The sequence below is a fragment of the Pteropus alecto genome, unplaced genomic scaffold (assembly GCF_000325575.1).
Source record: "Pteropus alecto unplaced genomic scaffold, ASM32557v1 scaffold45, whole genome shotgun sequence".
Lineage (NCBI taxonomy): Eukaryota > Metazoa > Chordata > Mammalia > Chiroptera > Pteropodidae > Pteropus > Pteropus alecto.
In genome coordinates, this window is record NW_006442491.1 from 40,057,689 (window position 1) to 40,084,634 (window position 26,946).

Here is a 26,946-nt window from a genome sequence, read left to right on the forward strand (position 1 = left end):
GTGTTCTGAGCCGCAAACGGAGTGGCCACATGGCCAGCAGCCCTTTGGTCCTTCTGTGGTATGAGGGGTGGAGGGGACGGTGCTCCAGACCTGGGGTTAGGGTACACGCGGGTGGGGGAGGCCTTAGGGCAAAGATGCAGGGGGCGGCAGACAGGGCCTGGCTGCCCGAGGCTCAGTGCTCCCTCCCATGGGGGCTGATGTGGAGGTCTGCCACCTCCGAGGGGGGGCGAACTGGAAGGCTTCCTGGAGGAGACGCCTCACGGCCGGTCTGTGTGGCTCCGGCATCAGAGCCCTCCCACTCCTGGCGCCTCAGTCTTGTAGGCCAGGACCCCCTCTCCAAAGGAGCTGTAGAGTGTCTGGGGACGGAGGGGGATGGGCTTGCGAACCGAGGTGGGCACCCAGCCCAGTCCAGCCTGACACCTCGCCTTCCTTCGGCAGGGAAGTCTGGGACCCCCTGGACCACCCGGGCTGGGGGTAAGTATCCTGTCTCCTGGTGGGGGTTTGAGGAGCCGAGCATCTGACGTGGGTGGGGTCCTCCAGGAGCCTCGAGAGGAGCACCCCGCACGCTTGGCTGCCACCCCCCATGGCCTCCTCTGGGTGCTGGGCCCTGGGCCGGCCTCTGTCCAGGAGGCTGTCCTGCACCAGGCGCTGTCCCCTGAGGCTCCCTTCCCCAGGAGGTGGTGGGCGGGCACAGCCTGTCCCCAGCAAGTTCTGACCCACGTGCTTGGCTTTGCAGGGCAAAGGCCTCCCTGGACCCCCCGTGAGTATCCACAGCCCGTGCCCCAGCCAACCATGCCCACCACACCTGGAGCCAACCTGGCCGCCAGGTCCCAAACCAGGGCTGGGGGTGGGGCTTCCAGTGGCAGAGACCTGGCCCCACCCAGGTCTCCGCCCCTTCAGAGAGGGCAGACTGGCCCTGCATGCGGACCAGGGGCCGGCTCTGAACCCCCGGGGCTGCCTGGAGCCCCTTGGGTGCAGACCCCATCTCTCGTCTTTACCCCCAGGGAGAGGCAGGAGTGAGCGGGCTCCCAGGTGGACTCGGCCTCCGGGGTCCCCCGGTAAGTGGCTGCCCCAGAACTTCGCAGTGGTGGGAGCGGGTGCCCTCCCCACCGACCCAGATTCCAGGGCAGGAGCGTCTGGAACCCTCTCCCCTCCCCCCGCCTTCCCTGTGGGCTTTGATGGGAGCCGTGGCTGACGTCCAGGGAGAGGGACAGGCCAGACCTCGGGACCGCAGGGGACGCTGGCACAGGCCAGGTCTGGGAGGTGGGCAGAGCTGGGTGTGTCCCCTCAGGGGCACAACTGAGGGAGGCTTCTCTCTGGGAGCAGCTGGCCACCTCACCTCGGGTGGGGCTGAGCCTGCTCCATCTAAGTCACACACACCGCCCCCCAGGGACCCTCTGGACTCCCAGGCCTGCCCGGCCCCCCAGGACCTCCTGGACCCCCTGTAAGTACTGGGTGAAGGCCGCAGGCATGGGTGACCGCACGGTGGGCTTCACTCCCTGTCCCTGGGAGCCCCAGCCCCGGTCCACTGCCGGCATGGACACTCCGCAGACGCAGCCGGCTGAGTCCAGGCTGCAGTGACTTGGGGATAGTCAGGGCTCAGGTCTGGTGGCCACCTGTCCCTGGGGCAGCTGGTTTCGGTCATTGTCATGTGCCTGGCGGTTGGGCCAGCAGCACCTAGAACTGTCTATGCCAGATGAAAGGCCAGAGTCCCCTGGTGTCCCCAAGTCACATGGACGGGGGGAGGGAGGGGAAGGGCGGGCAGGCAGCGTCACAGCCAGCCGGCTCTGTGTTCCAGGGTCACCCAGGGGTCGTCCCCGAAGGTGCCACTGACCTTCAGGTGAGCACTGGCAGCCCTTTGGGAAGGGGCTGGGGGCGCCTTCTTGGTGGGAAGGGACTGTCTGGAGGACGGCTTGTCCCCTCCCATCGCAGGAAGTTGGGGACAGGCTTGCTAGGGACGGGGCTCAGCGCAGGGGCCCCACAGCCTCCCCCATGCCCTCCCGCCCCCCGCCCATGTCCCAGAGGGCGAGCACGGAGCCTGCAGAACGAGGACAATGGCTGGGCCCTTGATGGGCCGGCCAAGCGGCTGGGGTGGGGGGCGTGGCACTGGCTCTGGGACGATCCAGGACCTTCCTCCCTGTCCTTCGTCCCTGTCCACACGCTGGTGTGGTGAGGACGCCGCAGGGGCTGGGCGTGGGCAGAAGGCCCCTTTGCAAAGCCTCAGACGCTTGTGAAGAGCCACCTTGAGCCCAGCGTCTGTGCTGAGGCCGAGGGCTCCAAGCGGGCGAGGAGCAGCCTGGCGGCCGCGGTCCAGCTCCTACAGGGCCTGGCCACACCCTGTGGCCAGCACTCAATGGGGTCCTGTGTGGGCACCCCAGGAGGCCCCTTCGCCTGGGTGGATGGCCCACCTCAGGGCCCCTTTGTCGGGGAGGGATTTGACCACTCTGGTTTCCCATAGTGCCCGGCCATCTGCCCGCCCGGCCCCCCTGGGCCCCCAGGAAAAAAAAAAGGAATGCCAATTCAAGGTGCGTGGTGGCTGTAGGGTGACTCAGACCCGAGCCCATCTCCGTGCCCTCAGGAGGCAGCCTGGTCCCCGTGTGGGCTGAGATGGGAGGCTGAGATGGGACCCCACCCTGCCTGGGGTCCTTGCTCTGTCCCCTTCCCCCATCAACCGTGCTGATTCCCTGGGCGCCGGCCCCCAGCCCCTTCCCTGGCCCCTCCCACTGGGCCTGCTCCCCCACCCGGGCTGGCGAGCCCTGGGCCCTCAGTTCAAAGCTGCTTGGGGGGTCAGGCTGCAACTCGTCACCCACTGCTGGCTTTCAGGGACCCACCGGCTACAAAGGGGAGCAAGGAGAAGTCGGCAAAGACGGCGAGAAGGTACCATGGGCGATGCCAGGCTGTCCGCTCCGGCGGTGGCAGCTGCAGGGGAGGCTCTTGGGGGTGGGGGGAGAGGAGTTGCTGGCTGCATCGGGGACACACCGAACGGCTCCCCGCACACCTCCCCTGCTGGCCGGCTGGCCTCTGGACAGACTCCGCCCCCTCCAACCTGCTCTGGCGGGCCCCACCGGCAGCCAGAGAAGGTCGGCTTCAGCTCAATGTGTCCCCAGCAGTCCCTGCCACCCTGCCCCTGTAGCCACTGCCGGTGGGCGTCTTCTGCCCTCACCCACAGGCTGGGGGGGAGGCCAGGTGCCCTCTAATGTGGTGCGAGGGGCCAGACTGCCCTGTGGGCAGCACAGGGGCCCACCCCAGCCGGGAGGAGATGTGGGGGATGGCTGGGGACCTTGCTGGAACAGAGGCCATGGAGGAGAGCCATGCCCCCTCAGCCTGGGAGACTCAGCCATGAAGTTGGGGGCAGGGCCGGTGGGCATCGAGGGGCTGGGACAGTCCACCCACCACTGCTCACCACCATTTCCTCCATGTTGATTGCAGGGCGACCCCGGCCCCCCTGGGCCCGCTGGCGTCCCGGGCACTGTGGGGCTGCAGGTGAGTGGGGACGGGGGCCGGAAAGGGCGAGGATGCGGTTGGGAGTCCCCCGGCCATCTCGGGGCTGCAGGCACAGTCCACCAGCACCTAGACAGGACTCTGGCCAGGGTCCGACCTCTGCCAGGCCGCCGATCCCAGGGGCTGCAGGCCTGCACCCTCCAAGGCCTGAGCAGAGGTGGGGGGCTTCCAGGGGAAACACGGGGGCCCTCCACGGCCCTGGGGGCTGTGCGTCTCCGGGTGCCGCAGCCCCGGCTCCATCTCCAGCTCTCTCCCCACAGGGCCCTCGAGGGCTCCGAGGACTGCAAGGGCCACTTGGGCCCCCGGGGGACCGGGTAAGGCCGCCAGCCCCTGCCGCCTGCACCTGGGGGCTGTGGCGACCCCTAGGGCAGGCCAGGCAGTCGGGGGTCACCTCCAGATGCAGGTGGGCTTGTGAGTGCTGGGCCTCACAGCGGCCGCTGCGGGGCCTGCTTCTGGGCTGCCCCTCACTCGTGGCCCCAAGCTGGGGCTATGAAGACGCCTGTGCTCAAGCCCAGGGGACTGGGCACGGGAGAGGCCTTGGCAAACGTGGGAGGGGGCTTGGGAACCACCAGGTGGTAACTGGGGCAGGGCCTGCTGGGGGTGCTTGGTGGGGTGCTCGGGGGGGCTTCTGTAGATGGTCTAGGGCCCGTGGGGGTGCTGGCCAGGCTCCAGAAGAGAGGCCCAGATGCTCCCTCTCTCCACAGGGTCCCATCGGGTTCCAAGGGCCCCCCGGGATCCCAGGAGCCCCTGGGAAAGCGGTACGTGCGAGTCTGGGCTGGAGGGAGGCCCATGCTGGCCCAGGCTCTCGGTTCCCCTTCCTCTTCCTCACTTGGATGCCTCCCCCCGCCCCACCCCACCCCACCCCACTGGGCTGCTCCGGCCCTTCAGGGGCTAAGCCGTCCCATGGGCACACCTGGGCTGGTACCTGTGGGCACACCTGGGCAGGTTCCTGTGGGCACACCTGGGCAGGTACCTGTGGGCACACCTGGGCAGGTTCCTGTGGGCACACCTGGGCAGGTTCCTGTGGGCACACCTGGGCAGGTTCCTGTGGGCACACCTGGGCAGGTTCCTGTGGGCACACCTGGGCAGGTTCCTGTGGGCACACCTGGGCAGGTTCCTGTGGGCACACCTGGGCAGGTTCCTGTGGGCACACCTGGGCAGGTTCCTGTGGGCACACCTGGGCAGGTTCCTGTGGGCACACCTGGGCAGGTTCCTGTGGGCACACCTGGGCAGGTTCCTGTGGGCACACCTGGGCAGGTTCCTGTGGGCACACCTGGGCAGGTTCCTGTGGGCACACCTGGGCAGGTTCCTGTGGGCACACCTGGGCAGGTTCCTGTGGGCACACCTGGGCAGGTTCCTGTGGGCACACCTGGGCAGGTTCCTGTGGGCACACCTGGGCAGGTTCCTGTGGGCACACCTGGGCACGTTCCTGTGGGCACACCTGGGTGAGTTTACCAGAGGAGTCTGTCTGTCCTTCGCGGGAGGGTCGCACCCTTTCTCTTTCTGGACGTAACGTGAGGTGGTTCCATCTCTGACCTGTGACCCTCAGCAGGGTCAGTTCTGCCCCTCGGACCACGTCTGGGACTGCCCCTGGCCGGTCGCGCCTCGGTCTGGCTCTCCTCGCTTCTCGAGTAGTTGACTCTGTCCCTGTCCCCCTTGTCCTTTCAGGGTGACAGAGGTGAACGGGGCCCAGAGGGGTTCCGAGGCCCCAAGGGTGACCTCGTAAGTGAAACGAGCTTGCTTCTCTGGGCCCTTCCTCAGAACCTGCTCTACGGGGTGCAGGGGGACGTGGGGACGGGGGGCGGCTGCCCTCTCCCGGGGTGGCTGGGGCGAGTCACTGGGCTCGTGAGTCCCCTGCTCGCTCCGTGCCCACTTCCCCAGCGGCTACTTGAAGGTCCTGTCATCTGGCATGCGGGGCGTCTGGGCAGAGCCGTGGGATCAGACCACAGGGTGTCAGCTCTGGCCACTGACGCACGTTCGTCAGGAGGCCCTGGGCGGTACTCGACCTTGCCCAGCTGGGAGACGGAACAACACGACGGCTCCCAGGCTAAGCGAGCGACGTGAGCAAAGCCGAAAGGCGACTAAGCCCCAGAGTGGCCGTCCCCAAGCTGGCATTCGCCCGTGAATGCCTCCAAACCAGCCAGCTCTTCCCCTGGACTAGTGACCAGAGGCCCACGAGGTGGCCGTGCAGTGCTGCAGTGTCTAGGATCCTAGATGGGTCCCTGGCAGTTGGGATCGGCCAACGCAGCTTTCCCCTGCCCGGGCCCGCCCAGGACTTGTGAGATCATCTGGAGTGTTCCTCGTGGTCCCAACTGCAGTGGCTTGCGTGTCTTTTAGGGCAGACCTGGTCCCAAGGGGCTCCCTGGAGTGGCCGGGCCTGGAGGGGAGCCGGTGAGTGCTTGTGGCCGCCACGGCAGCCTTGGCCGACCTGATTGTGTCCCGTCGGCACCCGCGTCCCCCGGGAATCACTCTCCCCCCATGGTCCCTGGCGTCAGGGGCGCGTGGCCCTCACTCAGTCTAATGCTCTGCAGCATTTTCACGAGGCCACCAATCCTGTGGCCCTACTGACCGTGCAGTGCCCGGGGATCCTTGGGGGAATCTCACCAGCGGTCAGGAGCATGTGAGACGTGTGGGGTTAGGACTGGCGGGGACAGGTGTGGGCACCTGCCCTCTGTGCCCGTGCCCCTTGTCCCTGCTGCATGCCCAAGCTCAGCCCAGACCCTCGGGGTCCCTCCCCCGGAGGACAGGCCCTGGTGGCCCCTCTGTGCAGGGCTGAGGGCGGAAAATGAAGGAAACTCTGCTCTCCCGCCCCCTCCCCGCACCGGGCTGTGCCCTCCGTTCGGGCGCCCGAGCCTCAGCGTCCCCATGTGTAAACCAGACCTCCCTTGGGGACCTCCCTTGGGGACCAGCGTCTGTGCAGAGCTGCAGGGCAGTACGTGGCCCCACAGGCACCCGATGAGTGTCAGGGTGCACAGGTCGCCAGTGGCCGCTGAGCCGTGAGACTCGCTTAGGGAGACGGGGAAGGGAGCTGCCCGGAGCAGCGGCCTGGAGGGTGATGGGACTGGGGATGAGGGGGCAAGGGGGCCGCCCTCCGGCCTCACACTGTCCCCTGTCCCCAGGGCATGCCAGGCAGGGACGGCAAGGACGGCGTGCCAGGACTCGATGGCGAGAAGGTTTGTATGCCGCGGGCGGCCTGCAGGGGAGGAGGGTCTGCGAGGAGTTCGGCCTCGCATCAGCCCCGAATCTCCCGCAGGGTGACGCTGGTCGCAACGGTGCCCCAGGAGAGAAGGGTCCCAACGGGCTGCCGGTGAGTGCCTGTGCCCCGCAGGGGTCCCTGGGACTGTGCCACTGGGTGCTCCCAGAACAGGGCTTCTCCTGTGGGTCCCTGAGTGGGGCTTGCGCATCCATGCCAGGGAAGCTGCCAGTGCCCCTCACCCTTTGGGGGTGCTCTCCGTGGATGTGGCGGCTCTGACCCTTCCGCCCTCTGTCCCGCAGGGTCTCCCAGGACGAGCAGGGTCCAAGGGCGAGAAGGGAGAACTGGTAGGTGACTTCTTTCCCCGGGGGCGGGCGGGGCAGAGGCCGGCAGCAGGTCCTGGGCGGAGGCTCTGTGAGCGGGCACCGGCCTTCTTTCCGTGCAGGGCAGAGCCGGAGAGCTGGGCGAGGCCGGCCCCTCGGGAGAGCCCGGTGTCCCCGTAAGTACCCTCTGCCCTCGCCCCCCTGCCCCCCACCTGAGTGGGCAGGCCCTGCCGACACTCGCCCTCCCTCCCTCCCTCGCCTTCTCGTGTATAGGGAGACGTCGGTGTGCCTGGCGAGCGTGGCGAGGCTGGCCACAGGGGCTCAGCGGTGAGTGGGGGTGAGCCTGGGGTGGGGGATGGGCCTGGAGCCCCTGCCACGTGACCCAGTTTCTGTGCAGGCTGGGGTGGCGTTTTGGATGCGTCAATAGGCCAAGCCTAGGCAAGGTGGGAGGTGGTGAGGGCCAGGCCCGAGAGCTTTCCAGCCATCAAGACGTCCGTGCTGAGGGGACAGCCCAGCCTCGGGCCCTGGGAGGCGCTGTGGAAGCTCCCCAAGCCCCACGTCCCCACCGTAGATGAAGATAATGACACCACCAGCCATAGTGCCCGAGGGCCCTGGGCATCGGCTCCTGCCACCTGGCTGATGCATGAGGTCTCGGGGTGTGCCTGATGACCTCTGGGACCCCCCAGCTACCCTCCAGGATGCCCCCCCACCTTTGTCCCCAGCAACTGGGCCAGAGGGCCAGGGACCAGCTCCTGTGTCTGCCCAGCTTCCGGGGAAGGCGGGCTAGACTCACACCTTCCTTCTGACTTTCAGGGGGCTCTGGGCCCACAAGGCCCCCCCGGGGTCCCTGGTGTCCGAGGATTCCAGGTGAGTAAGGTTTGGGGCCAAGGTTTGCACCCAGTGAGCCCTGGGGGGCCGGCAGGAAGGGGCCCCTGCTGGGCCCCCTTGTGACCGGCTGGTTCTTGTCTGCAGGGCCAGAAGGGCAGCATGGGGGACCCGGGCCTGCCAGGCCCCCAGGGCCTCCGAGGCGGCGTAGGTGACCGGGTAAGTGGCCATCCCAGCAAGGGTGTCATGTCCCTGTCCACAGTCCCATGGGACACACAGACAGAGGCCCCGCAGGCTCAGTGCCCCGTCGTGGGGCGCAGGGAGAGGCAGCCACTTTGCTGCTGGGTTTCGGCTGAGGACTCACTGGGCACAGAGTCACGGTGCTTTAAAATGAGCGAAAACCACCACTGTACACCACTGTGACCGACGGTCCCTCTGTCTCACGTTTCGGGGGTTCTTAGTGGTCTAGTAAGAGCTGGTAGGTCTGCTGTGAGGACCCCTGTCATCCTGTGACGGTTGGGACACGGAGGGCTCCAGGCTGGTTGGTGGTCACCCGTGACCGGGTGGCCTGAGGGGCCTCCAGCCCACGCTACACCAGGTCCTTGGCCACCTGCCCCAGCGACACTCGACTCTGGACGCCTGCAGACGGGGGGGGACCGGGACTACCCCTCCAGACGCCCCGTCATCTGGCGGTGGGGGACAGCGGGCAGGAAATCCCAGGGGTGGGACACGCCCACCACGCCCGGGGCCGAGGCTGGAAGGAGGGGCTGCCGGCGGGGGGTGGGTGTTACCCCACTTCCCACGGCGTCACAGCTGAGGCCATCTCGGGTGGCCTCGCGCTCTGTGCCCTGCGGAAGGGTTCTCGCCCCGTCTGCACTGCCATGTTTCGGGGCGAGCACCGCCATCCCAGGCCTGCCCACCGCACAGCCCCCGGGGGAGACGGGCAGCAGGAGCTCTGGCTCGGCCTCCGCAGCCCGCTCTGTGACATGGTCCTGGGGTGCGCATGAGAAGGGCCCCACCCCGTTCCCGGTGCTAGAAACGCTACCGAACATAGGGATGCCCACCTGTGAGGCAGCCGTGCGAGGCAGTGCGGTGCCACGGAGCCCGACACAGGCGGTGCCGTGGGACACGCACGCGCAGGGGCCCGGAGCACGCGTCTGGCCCCAGGCCCAGGTGGCCAGGGGGAGCACGCACCTGCGGTCCCCACACTGATGCCGAGCCTCCTCTCCACACAGGGCCCGGGAGGAGCCGCAGGCCCTAAGGGAGACCAGGTGAGCACCCCGCTTCTCATCTCCCCCTCCTTCCGTCATTGCTGTTGGCTGTCACTCACTCCCCCCAGTGATGACAGTTCTGGGCACCCAGCCACAGACCCAGGACCCAGGCCCCAGGCCCCAGGGCCCAGGACAGAGCGGCCAGCCTGACGTCACCGGCTGGCTCCGGGTGGACGGTAGCTGCCGCTGGCCTGAGCAGCTCCTCTGGGACCCTCATGGGAGAGTGACCGTGAGAGGGCCGAGTCTGGGTTCCATCCGCTTCCCCGGGCAGGGCCTGCGTCCCCAAGCCCCCGCTGTCACCTCCAGCAGCACAGACCCTTTATACTGGTCGAGGACCTAGAACAATGCGAACCCGCCCGAGGTTGGTGTCAAGTCGGTGTCAGCCTGGCATCCTTGGGCCTGGCTGGTGCCCAGGCCCCAGCTGTCACCACGGTGGGAACAGCCTCAGGCGTGACCCGTCCTTTTAACTCTGGGGTGTTGTTTTAGGGTATTGCGGGTTCCGATGGCCTTCCTGGGGACAAAGGCGAACTGGTAAGTGTGAGCATGTCGCCCTCACCGCATCGACACCTGGGAAGGGGCCAGCTGCGTTCAGGGCCCCGCTGGGGAGGCAGCGCCCACAGACATGGGGAGGGCGCGGGACGCTGGGCCAGCGAGGCCACTGCCCCGTCCGAAAGGCGGCTGGCGGGGCCTGTGCTGTCCCGTGGGCCTGGCCATGGGGTTCTCGCCTCCTGCCCAGCGACACAGCCTGCACGGTCAGGCCACCTGGGGCTTTCAGTGTGAATAAGTCACCGTTGAGTTTTAACAGGAAAACCTCTTCTGCAGAGCTAAGATGCAGGTCAGGTTGGGAACACTGGGTTGGTCGACAGCCCCGCTTCTGGAGCTAAGTGACGCAGAGCGGTCGTGCAGCTTGGGGACGGGCTCTCTCGGGCGCCCATGTGCCCAGGGCGCCTAGCTCTGTATTCAGGCTTCCTGCGCATCTCAGTGACACGGAAGCAGCCCAGCCACGAGGACCCTTGTCTCCAGCCCAGATAAAATTCAGGCTTCCTTCGCATCTGAGTGACACGGAAGCAGCCCAGCCACGAGCACCCTTGTCTCCAGCCCAGATAATCCCGTGTGGGGGGGGCGGGGAGGAGAGAGAGACAGAGAGAGAGACAGAGAGAGAGACGCGCACACACACACACACACACGCACACACACACACAGAAAAAGAGAGAGAGAAAGAGAGAGAGAGATTAAAAGAGAGCATTACTACTGACCTTACAGAAATTAATAGGACTATAAAGTAATAATATGAGCAGTTGTATGCCAATGAATTTGATAATCTAAATGAAAAGCGAGCGAGCGCGCGTGCCGTGTGCATTGTGGCGAATCCCTAGACGATCTTGACGGGAGACCCTGGGCACCCGCCGCGCGTGCCGTGCATTGTGGCGAATCCCCAGACGATCTTGACGGGAGACCCTGGGCACCCGCCGCTCTGGCCCGGCCGTGCGGGCTGAGAAGCCTCATCCTGGAGGCCCCGTCTGGCTTCGACAGGGACGGTCGGCTCTTTGGCCTGAGCAGAGCGTGCTGTCTGGGCTGTCGCTCAGATGGTGCCACGGAGGAGTCGGTCCTGGGCGGCCGCGTGAGGGCACAGCTGGGGAAAGGGGGCCTCGGCGTTGAGTGTGACAATGAACAGAGCGGGAACAAACAGGCACGTACACGGGAAAGTGCCACGCAGTCACCGCAACGCCTTCGGGGACAGTGAGCGGAAGGCACCAGAGGGTGCGACAGTCTCAGCGACGTAGAAACTGTCCTTGGAAGGTCAGGCAGTGACATTTTGCTTCGCGGACGCCTGGCTTTCGCTTCGTCCCCAGCTAACGACGTGCAGGTCACTTCCACAGCAGCCACTTCCCGCGCATCTAACACGCGAGTCGCTGAAACGCGCATCTTGTCTTTTGCAGGGTCCCGGTGGCCCTGTCGGACCCAAAGGAGAGGTGAGTGGCCGGCAGAGGACCCATTGGCTCCGCCAGGCCGGCCCACAGCACGAATCTTCACTCCCTCGTTGGCCCAGAGGGAGCAGTGTGGGGTGGCAGCTGCAGGGCCTGCTGGCCTCCGACCCACGCGGTCCTGTGTGTCCCTTTAGTCCGGCAGCCGAGGGGAGCTGGGCCCGAAAGGCATCCAGGGTCCCAACGGCACCAGCGGCGTGGAGGGCATGCCCGGGCCCCCTGGGCCCGTGGGCCTCCAGGGCGTGCAAGGCGTGCCTGGCATCACCGGGAAACCCGGAGTCCCGGTATGTGCTGTCCCTCGCCCGTGTCGGTGTGACAGTGGGCGTGCCTCGTGGGTACTAGCGTGCCCCCAGCATGCTGACGGACTTTCGGGGTGAATTTCAGGGGAAAGAAGCCAGTGAGCAGCGCATCAGGGAGCTGTGCGGGGGGCTGGTCAGTGGTGAGTGCTCGCATCCCATGTGGGGGCTCCCCTACCCCCCGTGGCTGGCCCAGCGCCCACGGTCTTGAGGGGCTGGCTTCTGCACTGGGGGAGGCCCCTCCCATAGGGTCTCACACAGTGCTGGCACACGGGCCGTGTTCTAAGTGTCTGCTGAAGGAAACCGTGACAAGGGACGGGTGGACATCTGGCCACCCCGAGTCACGGGATTTTTAAGGTGCTCCAGACACAGGAGGCTCCCCGGTCTGGCTCATGGGGCTGCCCGTGAGCGGGACCGCCCGGCAGACAGCCCCGCGAAGCGCTGTGCAGGCCTCCCCGAGTGAATGACCGCCCGAATCTCTGTTCCCCAAAGAGCAAATCGCACAGTTAGCTGCTCACCTGCGGAAGCCTCTGGCGCCGGGCTCCATCGGTCGGCCCGGACCAGCCGGCCCCCCCGGCCCCCCGGGGCCCCCCGGCTCCATTGGTCACCCCGGCGCTCGAGGGCCCCCTGGATACCGTGGCCCCACCGGAGAGCTGGGAGACCCCGGACCCAGAGGTGAGTGCAGTCAGCCCACCGCACGGCCCCAGGCGTGCCCCCCACCCCTACACACAGACGTCCCCGCGGAGGGGGACGAGAGAGGGAAGGGAGCCCGAGGGAGAAGGGGGACCCGAAGTCACCTGGACGTGAGCCAGTGTGCATTCCGGCCTTGACCGGCCTCGTGAAGACCTGCGCTGGACACGTGTCTGAGGTGCCTCGATGTCCCCCACCCTCTCGGTCCCCCACCGTCTTGGTCCACGTGGCGCCAGAAACCGCATGGGGTGGAGGCCAGCTGGGCCCTTGCGCTTCGGGGCCCGGCGCCATCGAGCCTTGACTCAGCCTGCACGTGCCACGGTGGCTTTGGAATCTGGCAGTCTGCCGCCACGGCGCCTGCGTCCACCCCGCCCGGCAAGCTCGGGGCCCGAATGAACGATTAAAGGTCACGACGCCAATTTGTTCCAGCTTAGTGACCATTTCTGAAGGACAGCTGAAGGAAAACGCTCCCCAGGGAAGCTGGATTCTGTGACTTTCTCCGTCCGTTAGTGGAGCTTAAACTCTTCGGCAGGAGGAAGGGGTCTTGCGCTGGCACTAAGGTGCTTAGAGGTTGAATAATTTCAACACCAGGGGCGAACACGTCAAGTTCGTCTCCTCGTCCCAGCTGCATCGTCAGCCTGTACGTTATTCACGTCGGCGGCAGTCTGCTCAGGAAGCCCAATGGGCCTTCTTCTCTGAATGCCTTTAAGACTTGAAAATAAGACTCAAAATCAGCTTCGGTCGCCTCTCCTGGCTCTCGAGGGTGCAGCAGGGCAACAACCACGTGAAGGTGTGGTCACAGGCTGCGTCCTTTCGCCGCCTGCCTGAGGACGGGCTATGCCCCAGAGGCTGGCGGGTGGCTCTGCCACCCTGAGCCCAGTCCCTCCCTAGGAGAGCAGCACGAGGCTGCCCGAGGGTGGCCGGGAATGAGCTGAGAACATGCTCTGGAGGTCCTCAGGCAGAAGCCACTGTTCCCGCTGAGCTCCCATTCCCCCTGGGGACATGACAGGTCAGGGACACCGTACCGGAACCAACACGCCCCATGGGGAGGCCGTTCCCATGGGCCCGCAGACGGCCCCGGGCCTCACACTGATCAGCTGGTGACAGGGCAGACAAGGACACGCCGACAAACGGCCAAGAGAAAGCTGGCGTCAACCTGTCAGCGCCAGGCGGCCAGACTGCCCCCAACTGTGCCGTCTGCCTCACGCGTGTCACCGCCGACGAAAGGTTCCCTTTGCCAGGAACGTCCTTCCAGGATAACCCGTCTGCGTCCAGTGTCACACAAAGCACAGGCTGACCGGCGGGCCTTCCTAACGGGACACCAGCACGCCTGTCGGTGACACAGGCCACGAAGACGGAACCCGCGGGAGGCGGACGGCTGGACTCACACCGTGAGGGCGCTGGGCGCCTCTAGCGAACTCGCGGGCCAGGTCCTGCTGCGGCAGGGACGCACACGGAGGGAACACTCGGCCGCTAACGGCGTGGCCCCGAACACACTAGACTCCATCGGCACGGGCCACGCCGCGCCATGTGGCCCGTGCCGACGTCTCTCGTATTCTAAACACAGCTATGTCAATTCTTTTGACAGGAAGCCCTGGGGACAGAGGAGACAAAGGCTCGGCCGGCGTGGGCCTGGACGGGCCCGACGGAGACCAGGGCCTCCAAGGTACGAGGCCACGGCCATTAACAGCTTAGCTTCTCGGCATCTTCTCCACACTTGTGCTTTACTCGGGGCGGTGCTGGGTGGCTTCCAAAGGGACACGGTCTTTCCTCGGCAGAGCGTTCTTAGAGGCCAGCTTGGCGACGCCTTCAGTAGTCACTTCTGTACATAATCGTCTGATCGGCAAGCAGGCCCTGCCCTGTTCTGGTTAAGTCGATCCGGTTAAAGTCTATTCAACTAAAGCCGCCCAGCACCTAATTCAGTTAAACTCCAGCAGAATTTTCTCCTAATTGACCCACACGTGTCCTGAACGTTTACATTTTTAATGTCAAATATAAATGCTTTGTCAAAAGCTGTCCCCAGCGAAAGCCAGCCCCCAGGCCCCTCGGAGACGGTCCCAGGGTCACGGTCATCTGCACTCACAACCTGGGAGGCCAAGGCCACCTGGCTTCACAGGCACATGCCTGTCGCTCGGCTCCCCTGTGCCCCCGTGTTTACTCCATCTCCCAGTTCTGGAGGCCACACCCCACCGTTTCTCCTTTGCTGACCTAGCTGCCCTCACCTGCCACTGAGGGCCCCACCCGATGGGGGAGCCTCCTTCGCCCCCGCCGTGCCCCCTCTGGCTCAGTCCAGGCCCTCCGTCACGCGGCACCACTGTCCCTGCTCGAGTCTGAGCTGCCACACTCGGGACAACCCGGGGCCCATGTGGCCGGTCCACTGCACCTCTCCCTGCACCTGCCACACCCGTCCCCACCTTGGGCCTGGGCCCTGCTCCCTTGGCCTCGCCCGCAGCTGGGGAGGAAGCTGGTGAAATGGAAACGTAGGGTGGATGCTGAGTGCTCTCTCGCCGCGTCCACTCACCTTCCCGGTCTGTCCCCAGGACCACAGGGCGTGCCTGGCGTTGGCAAAGACGGCCGAGACGGGGCCCACGGCGAGCCCGGGCTGCCGGGCGACCCTGGCCTTCCTGGCGCCGTCGGTGCTCAGGGGACCCCCGGCATCTGTGACACCTCAGCCTGCCAAGGAGCCATGATGGGTGGAGGCGGGGAAAAGTCGGGGGCTCGAAGCTCCTAGAACGCAACTTAAGGAAGTGACAAGGTGACGCCGATCTAAGCAGTGGGCTCTGGAGGGACAGCCCAGGGGTCAGCAACGTTCTGTTGTCGAGAGGACGTCCCGCCACGTTGTCCACGGCAGCGACTGGACTCTCGGACCCTGAACGTGTCCTCCATCGAGCTGCCGTGGAAGTGCCATCTCCGTGTGTTGCTGGCGGTCCCCCAGCTGTGACCTCGCGCCTCTGACGCAGGCCCTCGCAGTGAGACTAAAGCCACCATCTGAGACGGACGTGGGGCGCACACAGAGGTCCTGCGTCCCCACGAGACGAGAACCTCTCAGCAGCCTCCAGGTCGATGCCTGGCCGCGTGTAACAAAAAATAAAGACCACAGTCCCGCTCCCTCCCCACGAAGGTCTCGTCTGACTCACCTGCTCCTTTGGGCACAAACCCACCTGCCCCGAGGGACGGCCTTTATCGAAGGTGACTTTGTATCGCACTAAAGGCTTTCGGTATTATCGATCATAATAAATAAAGCCACTCCTTTGAAAAACTCGGTTCCAAACACTACAGTTTATTACACAAAAAGTAATGGCTCAATATGGGAGTGAGGGCGCGGAGCAGCCCACTGTGACAGTATTTCACTTACGGACGAAGGTAGCTTTAAAGGACGTTGCTGGCAAATCTCTAGCAAAACGGTGTAAACAGGACTGCGCTTTGCAACACAGTGCCACGTGACTGGAATCGTTACGGGGTGGGGGCGATAAACAAATGAAATAAATTTCCAAACTGCTTCTAGTGAAGAATAATTCAACTTGTTCCAGTTGCTAAGGGGGCATATTTAAAATGTAAATAAAATAAGTAAAAAGCAATGTACCTTGTCAGGCTAAAGAAATTACATGGGGTGTTAATTTTTTAAGTTATCATGTTAAGAAAACATGATGGAATCAGACAGATAATTGAAAAATTACTTACTAATTGTCAAGATGTCTTCATCCCCAACGGTCTAAGGGGACAGTGACGGGTAAGTGTTTTGCTCTAGGTAAGTATCTTTGCACAGTGCGCTTCAGAGTCCCCACTGGGGTCCCGTCCACTCGAGCCACGTCCCTCCAGAGTGAGACTGTCAGCGCAGAGCCGCGGCTGTGGAAACGTTTGCGGGCCGGAGGGATGGCTGTCGTCTTCCAGGAATCGGGGTGCAGTTCCGGTCACTTGATCTCCATGGCTGGGCTGCTCTGTAGACTCTCCTGTGTGGGACACGTCACCAAGGCGTCTGGTCTGGTCAGCTTTAGCCTTCTGCCAGTTTTACCGCAAAACACACTCTCGAATTCCTAAGGTCGAGAAATGATCATTAGCGATGGGCAGACGTGAGAACGGCCGTCTCCAAAAACACGCACGGCAGAAATCGCGAGCTGAACTAAGGTGCCGTTCAGACGTCCGTCACCTCCTGTAGAAATATGTGACGGAAACAGGGATTCGAACATTTCCCCTGTGTCGTTACATGTACATGTATCTTTATTTTCCCAACAGATCTCTGACCGTACTGTAAAGCCATCTGATGTTTTCAAAAGCAGTTATAGTTACTTTTGTTATTTCTGCGGTGGCGAAACACAACACAGACTTCGCCATGGTAACCGTCTAAGTGTGCAATCCGAGGCGCCAGGCGCGTTCGCTGCCGTGCGGCCGTCACCACCCTCCGTCTCCAGAGCTTTCCAGCACCCGCGCGCTCTGTACCCGGCACCCCCACCGCACAGCAAGCATGCGCTTTCCCTGCTGAGTGCGGTGGCAGGCATGGCGCTGGGGGCTGTCCCCGACTACCATGGCGCCCGGGTGGCGGCGGGTCCCTGCTCACGGTGGCCTGGTTGTCTGCTCTTCAAAGGGCTTCAGTTTTGGTGGCCGGCTCAGCTGACCGGCCCTGAGCACGTGTCTCAACCTCACGACAGGAGAAGCAAACGCACGCGGACGACCCGAACCTTCGCGGCCTCTAGGGAACAAGGGTCCCGGGCGAGCGGAAGGCAGAGGGAGGGACACCCCGCAGGGTGGCATCCCAGCCTCTGCAGTAAGAAGTGGCGAGGAGGAAAAGGGGACATTCCAGACGGAAGGATATTTAAAGCCGCCGACCCCACGCAACGTCCCGACTCAAGTCGGCCAAGAGCAAGACTGTGGGGAGCCCGCCGGGAGGAGTCGGACGGCGGGGGCGGGGGGCGACGGGGCTGCTTGAGGAAAAGGGGACATTCCAGACGGAAGGATATTTAAAGCCGCCGACCCCACGCAACGTCCCGACTCAAGTCGGCCAAGAGCAAGACTGTGGGGAGGCCCCGCCGGGGAGTGGGACGGCGGGGGCGGGGGGCGACGGGGCTGCTTCTGAGCAGCGCCCCCCACAGAACCCCGTGGGCGGGGCGTCCACTAGCGCTTCACGGCGGCTCCGCCGGTGGGCGGCTGGGGTGCCCGGGACACGGGGCTGCACTGCTGTGTCCTCGCCGTCTCGTGCGTGAACCTCCACGTTTTTTAAAGCCCTGCGTCTTACACAGCTAAGTCTAGGCTCGCATATGTTTTATGGTTAAACATATGAAATTTGCCATTTTAACCATTTGTAAGTGTATTTTTAATGCACTGGCATTAAGTATATTCAAAATGTCATGTAGCCAACACCACTGTTAGCTCCAAAACTTCTTCGTCCTCCCAAACTGAAACCCTGTTACACACTGGCCCCCCCCCCCGGCCACCGACATCGCCATCCGACACCGGCTCTGAGCTCTGCGACTCCAGGGGGACCGTCCTTTCGTGTCCCGTTTATTTCACCGTGCAGTGTCCTCGGGGTCCGGCCACGTTGGAGCCCGTGTCAGAGGCCGCCCTACCGTCCGGGGCACTTTGCTCATCCACTCACCTGCCGGCGGGCACGGGCCGCTTCCGCCTTTGGCCGCTGTGCACGTTCTGGTACGAGAGTCCGCTGGTCTCCGGTTCTTCGGGGTGAATGCCATGTGCCACGCTGGTGTGACTCCCCGTGGACTCGGACTGTTCCCACGGGGCTGCACCGTTTTACGCCCCAGCGGCACTCGGTCCCAAGGGTTCCAACTTCTCTACGTCCTGCCACACTGAGTGTGAGGCGGCGTCACCGGGGTTGGACCTGCATCTCCCCAGTGACCAGTGAGGCCAGGCATCTGTGGCTCGCCGGTCACTCGTGCCTCTTCTGCAGAGCGATGTCTGCTCATGTCCTTGCCCCGTTCTGAGTCAGGTCATCGGTCCCTCCGTTGCTGGGTTGTGGCAGATTTATTTCGTCCATGCCCAGCAAGGGCTCTGCTGCCTCCGGGTCGTCGGGGTGCGGGAGCCCCCCCTCTGCCCCCGCAGCTTTAAAAAGCTGCCCGCGTCAGAGTTCTCACCAGAGGGCTCCGTAAACTTGCAAAACTGCTTCGAGAGCCACCTGCGCCCATCAGTGTGCGAAACGCGTGAAGAACAGGCAAGAGCTGTTCTTAGAAAGACACAAAGCGCCACATCTGTGGGAAACTAAGAGCCAATCAACCCTCACAGAATTCCCACGATGAGGGGGCAAATCGAGATTAAAGACCCCCGGGGACCGGGGACTGTCACGTCCCAGCCTGGGGGGTGTTCTCTGAATGCACTGAGCAGAAAACGAGACCGAAAACAAGGAAGCCAACTTTTGGCTCGAGACACCAGAAAAAATAAACCTTAAAAAAGAAAAGGAAAAGGCGGGCTGAAAAGTAACTCACATAAAAGCAAATTACGAGAAAACACAACCACCGACTGCCCCGTCCTCTGAAAAACCCAGCGGCCGGAACGAGGCCAGAGGCCGGTCCCCCGGGCGGCCAGCGCGTGGCTGGGACACTCGGGAGAGCAGAGCTCTGGGCCAGGACAACGCTGCTCGGGAATGACCGAAGAACAAGGGACCAATGAACCCCTTAGGACAAAGCTGCAAAGTGGACCCCAGTGCCACGAGCGCCTGTGGAGCCTGCCGCTCGGAACGGGGTGTCGGTCCCTCTGCGAAGGGTCTGCCACGCCGTGTCCCCCCACCCTGGGAGCCGGGGAGCCCGTCTGGAGAGGGTTTGTGTGCACCCCACTGAACACAGGGGTCAGTGGATGCAGACGCGTCCGGGCACCCACCACAGAAGGCAGGGACAGGAGACGGCAAACGAGACGGCCGGGGAGGGCGCCGGCCCGGAAGCCAGGCGGCGGGCGTCAGCACGGTCCCCTCACCCGTCGCTGGCAGCGGGCGTCGGGTAGCCACAGGCTGTTGCCCGAGGACAGGAGTCAGGGACAGACAAGTCCTTCAGCTTTGCCGCTGAGAGCAAGGAGGCGGGTGGCTGCTGGCAGGGGACGTGGGACCAACAGGTCTCACAGGAGTAGCAGGGAAGGAACGTGTGTTAATATCGGGGCTGATGCCCAAGTGAAGTTGTGGGGGGCCCTCGTTCAGATGAACAAGATGGGGCGCAAAGCACAGGGGCGGCAGCACCCTGGGTGCCCGCTGGTGCTGTGACGGGAGGGACACTGGCCCTGCAGCCTTCCTGAGGTCCACGGCCAGGACGCCCGGGGTGGCCATGAGCCTGGACCGGGTCCCCCTGGGAGAAGCTGCAGAGGACGTTACAGGACGACAGGTGGCATCAGGGCGTCACCCTGACCTGGTAACAGTGTCGCCCGCAGTAAACGCCCCGATTGGGATCGCTCGTTCTAGCTACGAGATGACGTTCTCATTCTGGGGTGTTCAGGTGTGCAGGGTGTGCTGTCTGCTGTTTACCATCAAATGGCTCAGAAAAACGTAAAGACTTGCTGACCACGACAGCAAAGTGGACAAAATGCTGACGACCGCTGGCTCGGGAAGGCCTGAGCTGCTGTATCGTTTTTGTAACTTTTTTTAAGTTTGCAGTTACGTCGAATTTAAAATTACCATAAATGGATAAAGTGGGTCACGGCAATTCAGAAACCCTGCAGCTCCTGAACCGACCCCCTCCCAAACCCCAACGCCGGGAAACTGCGGGGCGGGGGGGTCGCCAGAGCTTAGAGGCCGAAACCATAGCCCACGGTGGGTGCCGTTTGGGAAAAAGCCGCCCTAAGACTCATTTCTAACGCGCTGGGGAAATGTGACAGTGACTGGGTGTCAGACAACGCGGGACAACTACGGTCAGCTTCGTGAGGCGTGACAACGGCACCGGGTCACGCAGAACGCCCGAGGACACGCGAGCAGAGAGCTCAGAGGAGAAGGCGCCCGAGGTCTGCAACGCGAGTGTGACGTGCAGACGGGCGCCACCTGCTGGGGTGTGCTGTGTTCACAGAAAAGTGACATGAAGCGAGTCACCTGCCTGCTGACGATGAGCCGTCTATCCAACCCCTTGTTGACGTCCCCGCCTGATGCCTCCTGGGCATGGGGGTTCCACGCGCCCCCCACTGTCCCTCCCATCTTCCCGTCGCAGCAAACGGCACCGTGCAGCCGGCTGCTCAAGCCAGAACCCCGAGTTCTCTTTCCAGTGCGTCCCACCCCGCAGCACGCACACGCTCGGGCCAGTCTCGGTGGGGCTGCTCTGCGGCCTCCTGACCAGGGCCTCTGCCTTCTCTCCTGCCCCAACCCACACTCCTAGAGGCCAGTGTCCCCACACAGCGGTGAGAGTGATCACTCTGAAAGGCCCATCGGATCGCGGCCACTCCTGCCTGAACCTTCCCAGCCTCGGACACCTGACTGGAGACGCCCCCGCAGGCAGGGCCCCCACGGCACTGCCCCCTCCCACAGCAGGGTGGCCAGCTGTGCACCGTGGACCAGGGACGGCCACCCCCAGGCCAGTGGGGTCTCCGTCTCATTCAAAGCACCCCCATGTCTTGATTAAGCAGAAGCCTGAGTAGAGTAGGGAAGATCTGGGGACTGAAACGTGCACTAAAATAATAGGAAAACCACTTCAGACTCTCACGAGTTGCATTTTAAGAACGAAAATATTCACTTAGGAAGGGGAAGTTACGAAGGAAACAGCGAAGCACACACGTGTTCGCGCTGCTCTTTCCAAGTCCCCAAACACACCAACTGACCGCACTCCGGCCGCTGAAGTCAGACGCAGAAACAACTCCCAGGAAGCATAACGCATGAAAAACAGAACATCCGTGTTTTCCATCCACTTAATCTCTCAGTACACGTATACACGTCGGCAAATTTTTTGTTGTAACAACACCCCCATTGTACTTGAATTATATCAACAGTTTACTAATAGGTACACAGAGCCAAACATTAAATCATGTAAGAAAATATAAAAGCTTTATTAAAATAAGCCAAGTCTACCTCTAACAAAGTGTGAAAAGAGTAGCCGCATTACAAATGACCACGAATGACGTAAGTACTGCTTAAAAATGCAATTAAACGTACAGTGAAAATAAGGCATATGATAGAATCACGTAATCCACAAGCTGTTAACTGTCACGCGACACAGACGAGGGCAGCGACGCGGAGGAACCGAGCCCACAGCCGGGGGGCCTGCCCTGGACCACGGGGACCAGCTCCCAGGCCTGGCCAGGATCTAAACGCAGGAGGCTCTTTTCAAAAAGCTCCACGTTTGTTACCAACCTCAGCTCAGCTCAGACTCGTGCTGCGGCCGGACACAGCGGGGACAAGGACGCCGGCAGGTGCCCAGGCCCACTCTGCCAAGGCCTCATCGCGCCGACCGCCCGAGTTCTGAGACCAGAACCCAAGGTCCCGGCAGAGCACAGAAGCCACCACGGAGGGGGCGCGCGGACACTCACAGAGCACTCAGTCCTGTGGGAGCCCCGAGCAGGCAGGCAAGGACGTGCTGGCCACACGCCCCGGGGTTCATCCCCAGTCACCCAGCAAGTGTCTCTCTTCGCTGCCTTCTGAGCGCTCTGCAGTGCAGATTATTTATTTGACATTTACCGGCCCTTTTCTTTTTTTTGGCTACTCTTGCTTCATCCCTTTCAGTTTTCTGAGGGCAAAAAATAAAGTCACGTCCTACGGGTCTCGGAGACCCCTCCGCGCCCAGCACAACCTGCTGCATACAGCAGGCGCTCCGTCGGTGTGACACTGGACGCCTGCGTCATTTCTATGCCGCGGTTCAGTGAACAATCCAGGCCACAGCTACCCCGTGAGCCAGCGCCGAGTTGCACACTCATGAGCAGCGCTGCGCACTGGGCTGGCTCACGTGTGACCGTGGGCCAGGAAACAGGCAGTTTGGGATCTCGGGGAACGGACACATAGAACACCGATGAGTGACCGAAGTGAAAGTCTGCCAGCCTGCACACTCACCTTCTTCAGCGAATCTCCATGTCTCTCCTGCATGTACTTCAGGAAGGCGGTGGTCCACTGGAGGGTGGTGGCCTTGTCAGTCTCCGCGTTGCAGAACGGGACCAGGAGGTTCAACTCGTCACAACAGATGCGGATCCTGCGCCTGCCGGCAAAATCGAAGCATCACATAGAGCGGATGACACAAAACAAAGCGGCCGAGCGAGATTGTGCCACTCAAAGGACCACGGCTCAGGGGCCCAGCCCGAGTGCCAGGACGTCCGTGCGCCCTTGGGGGACACTTCTCACGGGCCAGGAGCCGGTGTCTAGACCAAGGATGGGTCCAACCCCCCGGAATCGGGAGCAAAACCGTGTGCGTGCGGTTTCGTTGTTTCAGTCAAGCTACTGACCAGCCCTCGCGTGCCCAGGACTCAGTCGCTGCCAGGGGGCCCGGCTTCGGCTGCCCACGGGTCCCGGTCAAACAGACCGCAGGCTGCCAGCCCGCTACATCTGGAGGCGGCCTTTTCAGAGACCACTTTTAACTTCCACACGTCACGTCTGGCAACGCGCAGAGTCCTGTACGAGCCGACACCGAATGACTCACACGACGTGACCCTGGTTTCTCATCTTCCCAAATGGAACACTTAGAATTTTACGGAGACTCTGCAGGGAAGACGCCGGCACTGCCTAGGTGCAGCCCGCCGTCCGGGCTCAGCGCCGGACACCACACGGCAGCTCGTCCAATTCCAACGTCAAAGCTCTGTGTAGATAACGTCTCCATCTTATAGACAGAAAATGGAGCTGAGACGGACAGAACCGGACAGAACCGGTGGACGGCTGTGACGCTCGGACGCGGCAGAGTAAGAGCCGAGCTCCCCCTGCAAACACAGCCCAGGGATGGCACACGGCAGGCGTTCGGTAAACGTTTACTAAATACACGTCAGAGCAGGAAAAGCGCCCTTTGCGACTCCTGCTGAGTCCAGTGCGGCCCTCGGCTCAGCCCGTGTGTGTGCATCGCGTACTTGACGGTTCCTGGCTGGCTAACTGGCTCTACCAGGACCCTTAGAATAAACTGCCTTAGCTCAACAGCGGGGCTTCAAAGTGGAATTATTTGTCTTGCTCCGTGCTATACTGCCTGACCCTACAACAGAAACCAGTATGAACTGCTCAATAAATGACTAATTAATTTTACGTTAGAGAAACGTCATGTAAAAACCCAGCTGTGATACAGAAAAACGAAGACCTTCTGAGTCTACACAGAACAGCACAAATAAAATCTACAGATAAAACGACTTAAGTAACAGTTTTAACCTCCTCCTTCCCCAACATTCTTAAAAGAACCAGGCAAAGCTAGTGACCCGGGGTGCAGGGGCGGGCGCCCGGCAGGCCGACCTTGACCTCACAAAGCCCTGCTGACGCGGCTGGCCCGACTGGTCCCTGGGGGCTCGGATTTGGGGAGGGTCCCCACCACCACCAGTTCCAAAGGGCTCCCAGCGCCAGGACCATTTGTGCCCATGATGTGGTTCATTAAACCCCGGCTCCCCACACCCCCCAGGGGAGTCGGGGGGGGTGGGTTGGAACTTGGCTGCGTGCCAGGCAGGGAATGCCCACAACTGGCCCCCAACAAAATCTCAGGGCACTGAGTCTCTGTTGGCAGCGTTTCATGCGTCCCAGAACTGGATGCCGGGGGACCTTGGTGCTCCCGTGTCACTCCACTAGGAGGGGACCTGGGGAGCCTGCGCCCGGTCACCCTGGCCTTCTCCCCACCCACCTCTGCTAATTCTGCCATGTGCTTTCTCTGTAATAAATCAAAGCCGTGAGTCCTCCTTAACGACTCGGCAAACCTGGGCGCCTTGGGGACCCCGGTCCACCGAGCGAAACCAAGTCCATGTTTACTCGTGCCCACGTCTGCTCGCTTTGAACACAGAAACGGCTCAACTACCGCCTTAGCCAGCAACCTGCCTGTGATTACTGATAACTCGGTAAGAAACCGTGTCTACGGGGCTGTTTACACAGGGCCTGACGACCCGTCACGCGCCTACCTCCTGTCTCTCTCCATGCGGTTATGCCTCTCCCTGCGCTGCGACCTGCCTCCCGGGGGCCCGCTCTGGGCCTGCTCCCCGAGGTGTGACTGCGAGGACTCCGCGGACTGCCAGGCACCCTGGGCGGCGGGGGCGCCTTCGCCCACGTTCTGAATCTCCCCGAGGGCTCTCCGCTCCACGCTCGTGTCCAGCTGACGCATTCTACTCCGGTTCCTCTTATTCATTGCTTGTTTGCATAGCGCTTCTTCTTTGCAAAAGAAGGAAAAAAGCGGTATTTTAATTTTTTATTCTTCTTATTCTCGTTAATGCTGAATATATTTTTTGGCGTCTTCACTCAGAGATACAAACATGAACGGCCACAGACACCTGGAGAGGAAGGGCTGTATTCAGCAGCGATCCTGTGTCACAGTCCGCATGAGGTTCCATGTGAGAAACGACAAAACTGGACATAAACCTATAACTGCGCTAAAACGCTCCGAGTGTTACAGAAGCACATGCCTCTGTCCAAGTCCCCTCGTTAACCAACAGGCATTAACTGTCATCTACGAATAGAGACACCCAGAAGTTGTTTGGTTTTTCTGATAATCAGAGTACGGAAAAAAAGCCGGAATGATTCTAATACGACAGCTGCTATTTTAACTGCAATTCTCAAAGGAGAATAAGACCTAAGTGGCTGAGCATTAAATACGCCCTCACGATATATGCGATTCTCCCCACAAAAGGGGAAACCACATCGTAGCTTATGCTACAGAAATATGTCAAATTTCCACCACAGAACAGTAGGCATCTGCGGGGCATCACGTAGTGACATGCACCCCCAAGAAGCCACACAAAAGCCAAGTTCTCTCGAGCGTGACTCACTTAGCACGTTTCAGAATGGTGATAACTTTTTAAGGGGGACAAAGGGGAACCCACAAGCATTGGTAATATTTTATTTCTCCAGCCGAGTCGTCAATACAGTGACTATTTTAATACTGACCTTTGTACCTGACAAATGTTAACATAGACTTTTGCATAAAATCCCATAAAACAAGTGGAAAATGAATTATTGACGTGAGAGAAAACGGGAGGCCGCCACCCCATACTGTGTTCGTTAGCTCCTGAAAAGCTTCGTGTGAGCCCTGTTATTCTGGACCATAACTTGAGAAAGAATTCGTTTCCAGTGAGAAAGGGATCGGGAACTAACTTTCGAGGCGAGTGGTCTGCTGTGTCTTAATTTCTAAGACTTCCTGACTCAGTAATCACGCCTCTTGCTCCAACTCGATCCCCTGCCCACACAGACTGTGTCTCAGGAGACTGCGCCTCACTCGCCAAGTATGAAGCGAGGAGGAAAAAAACACTACGTGCTGGACATGGTTCCATAGTGGAGCGGTGAGCACGTCTGCTTTACACGCTCAAGGTCCTGGGTTCGCGCCCCAGTGGAGCCACGGTCCATGGTCTACGGCCAAGCCACCCTGAACACGCCCGACGTCTGATCTCGGAAGCTAAGCAGGGTCGGGCCTGGTTAGTACTTGGATGGGAGACCACCTAGGAAGACCAGGTGCTGTAGGCGTAAATAATAATAATAAATTTAAAAAAAAAAACCACTATGTGCTTCGGTAAGTTGAAGATAACTGAAAATTTACGTGAGTCTCATTGTTCTGTTCATGGAGTTTACAGTTAAGAAACGGCAGCCCCTGAACTCAATGTTACCAAGTCTGGTGTTGAAAATCAGAAGAATGTTCGAAGTCAGATGCCTGGGGGAGAAGCGATGGAAGGAGCTGAGCTATAAGGACACTTCCAAGACCTGTTCCTGCTTATAAACCACCTCCCGCTACCCCCACAGCGACCTGAGGGCAAAGGTCAGGCAGGAGCAGAAGGACCAGCCGCCTCGGCTTGGTGGCTTACCTCCCACTTTAATCCAAACCTGCTCAGGCAAGGCTCTGTTCCTACCGCCCAAAGTCTGCTTAGTGGATTCAATCTCTTGCTGGTAACAGAAAGAAAACGCTCTGGGCAATCCGATCTCCTGATGCTTGGCGGCCTCGAGGATGGAACACGAGTTACTAGAACTCTGGAAAAGAGTGACAGGGCTTCGATGGGCTCTCCCCTCTCCACTGCACCAACAGGCACGGGGACAGAAGTGACACACAGCTATTAATGCACAATGTGAAGAACTGCAGTATGGGGGGGGGCGGCTTTTAAATAGTCTCAAACCACGCGAATAATCTCGATTTTAAAAGGTTATGAAGCTCAACGAAAGGAAAAACTCCGTGGGACCTACCGAGCTACACGCGCTGACCACGCGAGCGCAGGCGAGCGGCGGGTACCTGTGTCTGGGAGAGGGTGGCGGCCCCGCCGCTGGCACAGGCGTTGGCGGTGAACAGAGGGTAGGTGAACTGCAGGGCGGCGGTGGCCGCTGCCGTCTTATTTTTCACTAATGTCGTACATTTGTTTTGTTGCTGATGAAGAGGGACATTCATTAATTCGGACGGATGTCGGATAACAGTTACCAAACTGCCAAGACAAAAGAAAACCCAGGAACGTGAGCCTGGTGGCAGCTTCTCCCCACAGAACAGAGCAGCCCGTCACAGCGCTGAGGAACCCAGCATCAGGTGGCATCTTCTAGGCGGGGGGCGCGGGCCCGCTGGGGTGAGCGCGTGCGCTGGAAACCTGCCAAGTGGTCAGCGGGGCTGCGGAGGCCAAGCTCCGGCCCTCCTCAGACCCGAGAGGCGGCTGAGTGTCATCCCGCCGCGCCCTGGACTCGCTTTGGGGGTGGGGGGCCCGCCTCCAGAGACCGATGACTATGCATCAAAGCGGGGACACTACAGGGTGGGGACGGCTGGGAAGCCGAGGAGCCCATGGCCAGCCGTCCGGCGCCGGGGCGTCAGTGCACCGGCTGGCAGCGGGTCTCTC

The 26,946-nt window shown here is 61.7% G+C and overlaps 2 protein-coding genes and 1 pseudogene across 2 annotated transcripts; 2 read left to right on the top strand and 1 right to left on the bottom strand.

Annotated features, from left to right (window-relative positions):
- Nucleotides 1-417: 417 nt before the first annotated feature.
- On the top strand, nt 418-15,252 carry COL9A3 (collagen type IX alpha 3 chain; the record flags this gene model as incomplete). The annotated part of the gene is made up of 27 exons (XM_025039872.1): nt 418-474; nt 737-760; nt 1,005-1,058; nt 1,391-1,444; nt 1,799-1,840; nt 2,459-2,516; nt 2,813-2,877; nt 3,430-3,483; nt 3,762-3,815; nt 4,206-4,259; nt 5,170-5,223; nt 5,839-5,892; nt 6,621-6,674; nt 6,755-6,808; nt 6,997-7,041; nt 7,140-7,193; nt 7,291-7,344; nt 7,831-7,884; nt 7,990-8,061; nt 9,078-9,113; nt 9,600-9,644; nt 11,054-11,086; nt 11,236-11,382; nt 11,483-11,537; nt 11,887-12,069; nt 13,673-13,750; nt 14,625-15,252. Coding segments are annotated over 27 exons (1,779 nt in total), but the record flags the coding sequence as incomplete, so codon positions are not given.
- Nucleotides 15,253-15,344: 92 nt separating this feature from the next.
- Nucleotides 15,345-26,546, bottom strand: TCFL5 (transcription factor like 5). Its single transcript, XM_015596925.2, has 5 exons — nt 26,361-26,546; nt 25,942-26,104; nt 24,055-24,301; nt 22,037-22,178; nt 15,345-16,118 (listed from the first exon to the last, which is right to left on the bottom strand). Exons 1-5 carry the CDS (start codon nt 26,511-26,513, stop codon nt 15,996-15,998), a joined length of 828 nt encoding a protein of 275 aa, XP_015452411.2. The 5' UTR covers nt 26,514-26,546; the 3' UTR covers nt 15,345-15,995.
- Nucleotides 25,491-25,606, top strand: LOC112471094 (annotated as a pseudogene).
- Nucleotides 26,547-26,946: the final 400 nt, after the last annotated feature.

Bases quoted from the DNA above. Each gene is read 5' to 3' on its own strand.
- TCFL5 (XM_015596925.2), bottom strand. From the start codon at position 26,513: ATGAATGTCCCTCTTCATCAGCAACAAAACAAATGTACGACATTAGTG. The intron at 24,302-25,941 runs GTAAGCCACCAA...TCTTTTGCAAAG, and splicing joins GGTTTGGATTAAAGTGGGAG to AAGAAGCGCTATGCAAACAA. The intron at 16,119-22,036 runs GTGAGTGTGCAG...TCTCGACCTTAG, and splicing joins ATGGAGATTCGCTGAAGAAG to GAATTCGAGAGTGTGTTTTG.